This window comes from Choloepus didactylus, chromosome 2, assembly GCF_015220235.1.
Source record: "Choloepus didactylus isolate mChoDid1 chromosome 2, mChoDid1.pri, whole genome shotgun sequence".
In the NCBI taxonomy this organism is placed as follows: domain Eukaryota; kingdom Metazoa; phylum Chordata; class Mammalia; order Pilosa; family Megalonychidae; genus Choloepus; species Choloepus didactylus.
In genome coordinates, this window is record NC_051308.1 from 108,784,060 (window position 1) to 108,793,744 (window position 9,685).

At 57.5% G+C, this 9,685-nt stretch overlaps 1 protein-coding gene across 1 annotated transcript; it reads left to right on the forward strand.

The window, feature by feature from the left end:
* The first annotated feature begins 4,109 nt into the window (after positions 1-4,109).
* On the forward strand, positions 4,110-9,257 carry CRABP2 (cellular retinoic acid binding protein 2). The gene is made up of 4 exons (XM_037813772.1): positions 4,110-4,286; positions 7,806-7,984; positions 8,200-8,316; positions 8,847-9,257. Exons 1-4 carry the CDS (start codon positions 4,217-4,219, stop codon positions 8,895-8,897), a joined length of 417 nt encoding a protein of 138 aa, XP_037669700.1. The 5' UTR covers positions 4,110-4,216; the 3' UTR covers positions 8,898-9,257.
* The last annotated feature ends 428 nt before the right edge of the window (positions 9,258-9,685 follow it).

Genomic DNA, 9,685 nt, shown 5'->3' on the forward strand with positions numbered 1-9,685 from the left:
AGCTGCCCCTTTCCCCAGGACATTCAGGATTCTGTCTGGTTAAGTGTCCCATGGAATCTCCTCCCTAGTTTTCAGGGTCTCTCCCCTGCACCCAAATGTTTCTGAGAGAGGAGTTTCCTCTTTTCTAGATCTCTGATCCTGTTTCCTTGCTCACACTTCAATTGGCTGGAAGTTCTTTTCTGGTCTAACCCCCATCCATCCTGTTGCAATGGCAATTTTATCTGGGAAGAGTCTGAGCCTGACCTTACCAGGTTTGAAAAGGGCTGGGTCCCTGAACCCAGGGAGACAGACAGGAATGGATCACTTTCCTCTGTTCTGAGGATCGGACCAGACTGGGAGACAGGACACTTAGGTTGGCCTTCAATGCCCAGTAGAATACTGAGGTGCTCAGGGAGGCCGGGGGCACACGGCCCTGCCCCAGCTCTTCCGGACCTCCCTTCTACTCTCAGACCTCCCCACCTTCGATAGGAGTCCTGGCTTCTTTCCTGCCCCTACTCTGAGCCTCTCAGAGACCCAGGTGTCCAGCCCCACTTGGGTTTAATTTCTACATGACTCCCAGCCAACAAACCCTCTGACCCTGCAGATACAATAACACTTTTCAGGGCGAGGCTCTTCTACAAGTGCTGAATTTGGCCAGAGAATCTGCTTGGTCCCGGTTGGGGGTGAGGGGTTCATGACTCTCCCACTCTCCCCACACCTCCCCAGTGACTGGGCTGCGTGGAATCTCCTTCCCCATCCAGCCTGAGAGGAAATGATGGGGAGGAGTGGGGGTGTTTCCTCTTCCCAAGCCCCCTGGGCCCCTCAGTTGTGCACATATCCATGCCCACTCACACTCCCACTCCTCCTACATCTCCATTCCTTCTGGTGCAAAACCAGCCACTTTCCTCTTAGCCACACTGTCGCAGAACCAAAGCTCCAGAATGTTCCTTTCCTAACTCTCTCAAGCCTCAGACTCTTTCCTCCCCTCCCCACCCCCAATCCTGCCTCTGCTCCCCCAGCTTCTCTCACCTACTTTGTGCCCTCCTCCCACTTAAGTCTCCAAATTCCTGGGGGAACTGTGAGAGGGATGTGACCAAAGCTCCTAGGGAGGGGGAAGGGGTCGCCCTGGGCAGATCTGCAACTGATTTGGTCATAATTAAAAGGCCAGTGACACTGGGAAATTCCTTCTCCTTATTGATCCCGGCGGGAAATTAAAGCCAGTTGTTTGTGACTGAGTGGCTGATGCTAGCTAGCTCCTCCCCATTGCCTGGTTCCAGGGCCCCTGCCCCTATGCTCCTCCATCCTCCTGTTTCCCTCCTCTCCCTGCACCCCACCCACCCAGCCTTCTCATCTCCCGCTCCCATTCCCCCAACCCCCTTCCCCAGTGTCTTCCTTAAGCAAGACCCCTCACCCCCCAAAGCCTGCCTGTTCCCATGGGGTAACAAGGCTTCTAGAGGCTGAGACCTCCAGCCCCAGCTGTTCAGCCTCCTGCTCCAGACCATCTACCCACCTCCCTCAGCCAGGGTTGGGGTGCTGGAGCTGGAGCTCAGGCCCAGAGCTGCCAAACCGCAAACACACACATCTGGAAAGAATTCCCCTCCCTGCCCTACTTCTCTTTGTCTTACTCCTGTCTCTTTGGAAATCCTGTCCGGCTGGCTGATGGGGGGAGTAAGGGAGTGAAGTGAGGGGAGTGGGCCCAGGCCTCCCTGCCCCCATCCCGGGGAGCCCACCCCTCCCTGGCTCCAGCCTCCGTAGTATCCTTCGCCCCGAGCCATTGAGACGGAGACTGTGCTCCTCCTGCTCTAGTGTTGAGGGGCTAGACCACATCCCTCCAAGGACTCCTGGAAGGAAAGGCTCCCTCCTCTTAGTGACCATCTTTTGGGTGAGGTTTTGACATCCTTAGTCACAAGGCTTGTGTGGGGAGACGGTCTGCACTGGGCCTTTTCCTTTTGCAGTAAGAGCAGTGCCTGTTGAGCAGATGACTGGATTGTTTTGGCTGGAGGCTCAAGAGGCTGGAGTGGAGTTGGAGAGAGTGGAGCTGGACATAACGACCTGGGTGGGAGAAGCAGGGGGCAGTGAGGGGGGGAGGAGGGGCAGCAGGAGTCTGTTTTCCGCCAACCATGAAAGCCAGGTTCCCTCCCCCAGCCTCTCCTCATCCCTTTGGCTAGGAGCCTGATTTCACTGTCAGAACCTAATCCCCCTCCCTTTACCTACAGCACTGCAGAGCCGGCAGGGTGGGGAGGGGGGCGATGAGGCTGGGCAGTGCCTGCAACCCCAGGCCCTAAGCACCCCCCAGCAACCCCCCTTCTTCCCTCCACCGCTGCCTTTGTCTGTTCTTCCTTATAGAGCTCCTAGATCTGCTGCTTTCTTACTTCCAGAAGCCCAGACACCACCCCCTCACACACACACACCCAAATAAACTCTCTCACACAAATCCTGGACCCCTAAAGCAGGCCAAAGCATCCAGCTCCCGTCCTCAAATTTTAGTTTATTGGCTAAATAAACTATTGGGTGGGGTCCCATCAAGAAGTTCTTTCTACAGTCTAACCGCCATGCTTCCTGCTGCAGTCGGCCTAGATACCCCCCCCCCCCCAACACTCCATTATTCAGAGATTTCCCTCTTTGGAGCCCAGAGACCACACCGTAGTACATCCTCCAGTTTTCAGATATCAACACCGAGGTCTAATCCTACAACTCCTCTCCTTTGGCTGGATTTCTCCGGTCTCCTCCCCGGCTCCCGCTAAGGCCCCCAACACCTTAGACTGGTCTGGAGCCTTAATGTAAGGGCTCGGGGATCCCAGGGAGTAAGCCTGCGGTCCGCTCCACTCCTGGCCACGCTAGGATCAGATGCGGGATTTTCTATTTGTCCTCTGCGATGAAACGATCTGGGAGGGCGTGTCCCGGGAGGGTGAGGGGTACGGGCCGCGGGGCCACGTGTGAGGACTCGCCGAGGGCAACCCGGCTGCAGCGGTTCTTAGCGCCGGACAGGCAGGAGCACTCGAGGCACCTCATCTCTCTTTTGTTTCTGGCCTTGGGTCTCTAGGCCTGGCTTCCGTTTCTGTTTCTCTGCCTCCCAGTCCTTGCCTCTGGGATCTCGCCCACTCCCACCCGGGTCTCCTCCGGGAGCCATGCCCTCCTCCCCCTCCTTTAATCTCCCACTTCAAAGCCGCTCCTTCCGCGCGATTTACAGCTCAGGAAGGTGACACCTGAGACCCCAGACCCGCCCCCTCGCGGGCACCCAGGCTCCTTCCAACCTGGGTAGCAGCGAGCTCCGCGCCTCTGTCCCCGCCTCCCCTTACCTTCGCCTAACGCTACCCCCGGGGGTCTGGGGAAGGGAGAGACCGGGAAAGCGCCTTAATAAAGAGTTGGTGTCAAGTGGCTGTGACCTCTGCCCTCCCCCAGCCTTGCGTCCCGGGCTCCTGCTTAACTCTTCGAATGCCTCCCAGAACAGTAGGAGGAATGAGTCGCCTTCCACGGATTTCTACAGTCCCCAGGCGCAACCCCGGCCAGAAACCCGGAGGTGGCAGGAGACGGTGCTGCCCCCTTGGAGTCGTTCCAGCAGGGGGCGCCGTTGCTTCATGAGGTGTCTGGCCCCGGGGTTCGGGGCCGTCCGACTCGATCCAATTCAGGCTTCAGTGGAGCCAGAGCTCCGCGGCCCGTTCCCTTTCCCACTCTGGGTCGCGAACCCCGCTGGGGTTGCAAGGTGTACGACGCCAAGGAGTCCAGCGCACAGAGTCAGTTTGGGGAGGGGTGGGCAGCTGGTGAGATGTGACCCTGCTGCCCGGGCTGCAGGACGTGGAACCCAGGCGTTTGCGTCCGGGGCCCGGCGCCCCCTCCTTTCGGCCGAGAGCCCAATCCTAGTGGTCGCCTTCCATCCGCCTCCCCATCCACCCACTGGAGCTGGAGCAAGCTATCTCCGCCCGCAGCTCATCCTGAACCCACCCACCGGGCTAGATCCAGAGGCCGGGGTGGGGGGTGGAAATGCAAGGCCCCGGAGCTGGGTCCCCTAGGTGGGGTGAGGGGCGGAGCGCGAGGCGGAGCCACTTCATTCCTGGATAGGGGCTGGCCCGGCGCCGGATATAAAAGCTACCCGCGCGGGCGCCCAGTACGGCTTTGGGGTTGCCCCGGCACGTTGCCTGATTCGTGAGTTTAGCGATCGGGCGAAGGCGGCCTAGTGAACTCTGTGTCCAGTGCTCCAGCCGAGGGATCTCGGGAGACCTTCATCCACGTCGCCACCATGCCTAATTTCTCCGGCAACTGGAAGATCACCCAGTCGGAAAACTTCGAGGATTTGCTCAAAGCTCTAGGTAAGGAGGTTTCCGAGCGCCCGAGAGGGGTGAGAGGGGCGCCAGAATCCTCCGAGGTGGGGGCAAGAAAGAAAGGGGAGCCGGATCGGGAGGGGGCCGGAGTTAGGGCGTGGGAGGCAGGGCGCCTGCATCTCCAGGGAAAGGTGTCGGACGCCTGGGTCCCGCGGCGCTGGGTCCGGACGCCTAAATCCTGCTTTTCTCTCGCGGGGCGCCCACGGGTGCCAGCTCCTGAGGTGACTCGTAGCCTGTGAATCAAGTAGGAACCAGAAGCACGAGGTCGTTTCCCGGGTGGTGGCGGCGGCGGGGGATGGGGTGGGAGGCGGGGGGTGGGGGGACGGCGCTAGCTTCGGCGCCTTGGCCCGGCTGACCAGAGCACTTGACTCTCCGCAGTGCAGAAGCTGCTGGCTGCGAGAGTCGCAAACCCTGCATCCAGGCTGGGAGCCTGGGTACCTACCCAGCTGAACCCCTCAGAGGCATTCCAGCCTCCTTCCCCATGTCCGCGTGTGTCGTCGTCCCCTGCCCTCCACGTAACCCAATCCACCCGGCTAGTTCATTCCCCTCCGAGCGGGTCTCCACCCACTTGATGATTCGCTGCCTCAGCGCCCCCTGATCCCCATTCCCCCTTCAGCTCTTTTCATTCTGCTCCCGCCCCGCACCCCCCCACTCCCCCACCCCCCACCCCCCATCTGTGAGACGAATATTTTCCTACAGCGAGCAGCTCCAGAGTCCTAAAATCGCTCTGGATAATTATCACTTTCTTGGATTTCAGCAAATGGTTTCGTGTGAAACCCCAACCCCCTATTTGCGAAAATCCCGGTTCCCTCCTTCCTCCCTCACCCGGAGAAGGGCTCTGGCCCAGCCTGGCCGGGTTGATCTGAGGTAGGGGAAAACTGAACCAACCCAGACTGCTCTTCCAGCCTTCCCTGCAAGCTTTCCCTGCCCACCTCCTGCAGTGCCTTGGGACTGGGCTGGAGGGGCAGGGGACAGGGAGACGGTCAGGGCTTCATGACCTTTGGGGAACTGCTCTGGGATGGAGGTTGGACTGCCTCCAGGATGGCCCAGCAGTTGGGAAAGTACCAATTTCTGGATCCAACAGAGAGGCCAGGTTGGGCTGGGGAGAGTAACACTTTGTGGGGCAGGGGGGGCTGTGGGAGTGAATCTAGACCTGAGGAGGGTCTGGAAATGCTGTGGGAAGAGTAGCAATTTCCATCATTCTTTGATGTTAAGAGCCCTTTCTGCAATCTAACCACAATATTTCTTGCAATCATGTCAGTTTTTCTTGCTCTACCCTTTCCGAAATTAAAGACTAAAGGATAGAAGTTTTCCCTTCCGAAAGCCTAGATGCCACTCCCCTCCCCCCCTCTCTGGATTCTGGTCCCTCTCTGCAGCGGATGAGGCTGTGGCCTGGCACACCCCCAGGCCCCAGCTGGAGAGTAAGACCCAAAGCCCAATCCTGTTGGCTGTCTTCAGTCTGTTTGTCCTCCCTGCAGGGTCCCCCAGAGCCACGTGCCCTCCTCCTCGGGCCCTGCTGAGGGACAGATTAAAAACAGACCCTTTAGACAAACACAGTCCTGAGTCAGCCAAGGTCAGCTGATCCCCTTGCACCCCCACTGCCCCAGGCTCCATAGGCATCAGGGGCTGGTTGGAGGGATGCGGCTGAACCCAGCCTTGCCTCCCCAGAAACTTCAGTGCCTTCTCATCCCCTGTGCCTTATTCACAGGCCAGCCCCTCTCCCGGTTAGGAGTGCTCAGTTATTTGGAGGATACTTACCCCATCCAGTGTGATGGTTGCGGCACATAGCAGATTCTGCTATGGTAATAGGAAAGACAGATGTTAAATGCGGGAAGGGCTTTCAGGTAGTAGCAGAGAGTGAAGTAAGTTCCTCCATCCACGAAGATGGGTTGGCACATGTCTCCTCTGCCAAGTCAGTGAGGACCTGAGTCCATTCTCCTTGGCCCCAAGAGATCAGCAGCCAAGAAGCAGGGCTCCTAGGTCTCCGGAGGGGCAGGGCTTCCTGCCCTCTTCCCCTCCCCTCTGTCTGGAGCAGAGGGCCTGCTTTAGTATGGAGAGGGAAGAGGATTTGTGTTTCTCTAGGAACTCGGGTCTGGAGGAGGGCCAGGTGTGGGCCCAGCCCAGCTTGGCCCTTTCTTCCCCATCTGTTGCTTCCTTGAAGGATTCTGCTCCAGTTCAGGGCAAGAAGCCAGGCTCTTGCCTGGTGAGACAGGGATGTGGAGCCGAGGCCTGGGCTCTGGCCCTGGCCAGAAGTGCCTTCCTGCCTGCTGGTCTGTCCGCCACAGGGGTTCTCTCTCCTGTCTCCTGGGGAGCAGAGGGAAGGGGTCCAATCTGGATATGGGGGGTGGTACAGTACAGGACTCCAAATCCACAGAGGCTGAATGAGAAGGCCTGACCCACTTGAGATGGGGTGGTGACCCTGGAGGAGGGGACACATCAGGGTAATGGGGGAGAAACGTCCCTTCTGTCCCTTCTCTGGGGCAGGAGAGACTCCCCTTGAGGGGAGATGGGCATAGGAGCCTTCCAGGAGGGCAGGTGATCAGGGAATCTGATGCAGGGACCTTTGTCCGAGCCCCCTTTCTGGCTTTCTCCTCGCCTTCTCTCTCATCAGTAAAAATAACAGCAACTGTTCCCCTGAGGAACTAAGGGTGTGCAGGCATCGCATGTGCTAGCTCCTTCTAAACACACATCATCTCATTTGATGGCTTTTGAAGAAGTTAGCATTTCCATTTTACAATAGAGGAAACTGAGGCTCAGAACAGTTAAGCCATTTGCCCAAGCTTACCCAGCCAGGAAAGGGACTGAGCCAGGTGGAAATCACAACCTAAAGGATCTTACTCCAGAGCCTCTGGTTTCCCCAGGCTGCTGGCCATTTGGTAGAGGGAAACAGCTGCCTCATCTCTTCCCTTGCTGAGAATCCCATTTTCACTAGGGCAGAGACTGGGCAATTGAAGGCCTTCCTAGCACCAGATGGGATAGGGATGGGAGGAGATAGAGCAGAGAGAGGTGACTCCTATATCCCAGAACATGAGTGGTGGGGCCTGGCCGGGGAGGGTCTGCCCTGCACCTGGGCAGGGGTGAAGATACCGTGACCCTGATGGGCCCATTCCAGCAGGGGTTCCAAAGCCAGGGTGGACAATAAGGTGAACACAGCCAAGATGAGGCCTGCAGCGGTATACTCGTTAGAAGAGGGGCATGGGGAGAAGCTGCCCCCGGGAACTCTAGGAGCTGACACTTGGGGAGCCCAATAGACCTGCTGATTCATCAAGGTGGGGCCACAGCCAGGAGCAGGGACTCCTGAGGGCAGAGCACTGCCTCTCTGCCCCTCCACCCTAAACCCCATCATCCTTCAGGGTTGCATCACCTGCTGTCTCCCCTGAGGTACTTTCCTGGATGCTCAGGCAGATCCCCTCCCCTCACCAACCACTTACTGTCTGTCCCCACAGGGAAGGTGTGAAACAGGTGCTCAGAGCACCCCCAAAGGTGAGCCTCTCCCTCTCCCTGCAGGGGTGAATGTGATGCTGAGGAAGATCGCTGTGGCTGCAGCGTCCAAGCCAACAGTGGAGATCAAACAGGAGGGAGACACTTTCTACATCAAAACATCCACCACCGTGCGTACCACGGAGATTAACTTCAAGGTTGGGGAAGAGTTTGAGGAGCAGACTGTGGATGGCAGACCCTGTAAGGTGAGTGCCCAGGAAGGGGCCCCTCAGGGTCTCGCCATCCAGTGCTCTGCCTCTCAGGGCACCATTGTCCAGTCTTTCCTAGATTCTTTTCTCCATTCCCAGTGGAAGAGTCCCTCGGTAGTTGGGAAGGGGTAGGTAGGGGATCCAGCCCTCTCCCCTGCTGCTGCATTGCCCCTGCAGGGGGCCTAGCTCACTTAGCCACCTCTCTTTTGCAGAGCCTGGTGAAATGGGAGAGGGAGAACAAACTGGTCTGTGAGCAGAGGCTTCTGAAGGGAGAAGGCCCCAAGACCTCCTGGACCAGAGAGCTGACCAACGACGGAGAGCTGATCCTGGTAAGCCTCCTCCCAGCGAAGAGCAAAACCGGTCCTGCCTTGGGTCACGAGCTGGGAAATCCAAGGTGCGGGAGGTTCAGTGACAGCCATGGCTGGTCTCCCCACTTTCCTGATAGGGGCCACAGGGGCAGGACTAAGCCATCCTTTTCTCTCACAGTGCATGTGCGCAAATTAGAAATGGTGCCCCTTCTGTGAGGACAAAGGCTCCCCACCTATGAGCTGGCAACGGGACACTGTGTGCCAACCATCCTGAACATTCTACCTTGCATGTCAGTAGGGGCAGGCACTGAGGGGACCCAGCAATTCTCCTAGGGGATCTTCCTGACTTGAGGAGGGGGGAGGTGGAAAGGGTCCCTGGGACTCTATTACCACCTTCCCTCCAGTGATGCCCAGGCCAGCTCCTGCCTACTGGTCCTGGGCCAAGAAGGAAGGACCTGGAAGCTAAGAAAAGTATCTCCATTCAACCTTCCTCCTCCAAAGCCTTAGGACCCCAGGGGCCTCCCAAGTTAACAACTACTTCTTCCTTCCAGACTATGACGGCAGATGACGTGGTGTGCACCAGGGTCTACGTCCGAGAGTGAGTGGCCGTGCATCCAAGAGCTGCCCAGGCCTGCATCCAGCCCAGGCCCATCACCCTGCTTCACTGCCCCGTAGGCCACCCTCTCCCTTCCATTCCCTCTTTCTAAACTAGCTCTCCCCTTACCCTGGTCACTTCTGGGATCCACTGGGAGGCCTCCTGCAGGGTCTTTATATTTTTCTGACCCCTTTTCCCCTCCCCTACACCACCAAAGAGGGATGGATTGCAAGAGCCCAGATTACCCATTCCGGAATCACTGCCCCCCTTCCCCAAGTCAACCCCACCCCCAAACCAGAGTCTCTGCTGGAGGGCTTAAGGGCCAGAGTAGAAAAGACTGGCCCTCTGGCTTCCACTCTTTGTTCCTGTAGCCTATATAGTTTAGAATATTTATTTGTTAATTTTATTAAAATGTTTTAAAAAAAATAAAGCCTGTTTCTGGTTCAGTGGGAAGGGGAGTAGATAAGTCACCTGAGTTCAACCTTGCCTTTGAAATGTCATGTGGGAAAGAGTTGATGGTTCAGAAATGTGGATTTGAGTTATATGATTGAGAAAACAACTCTTTCCCTCATTCTTCTAACCAACACCACTTCCCTTACTGCTGAATCCATGAGCATCACCTCCTCTCCCTCTTCTCCAACCTCCTTGGTTCCCTGCTCTGGCTTCCGAGGTCACCAGGGCCTCCTCTTCCTCCTCCTGACCTCTCCGCGGGGCACTGAGGAACTGAGCCCCATCTTCTCCTCCCACATTTCCTGTGATGGTGACACAGCTCCTTCTCGTTCTCCAATTGTTCCT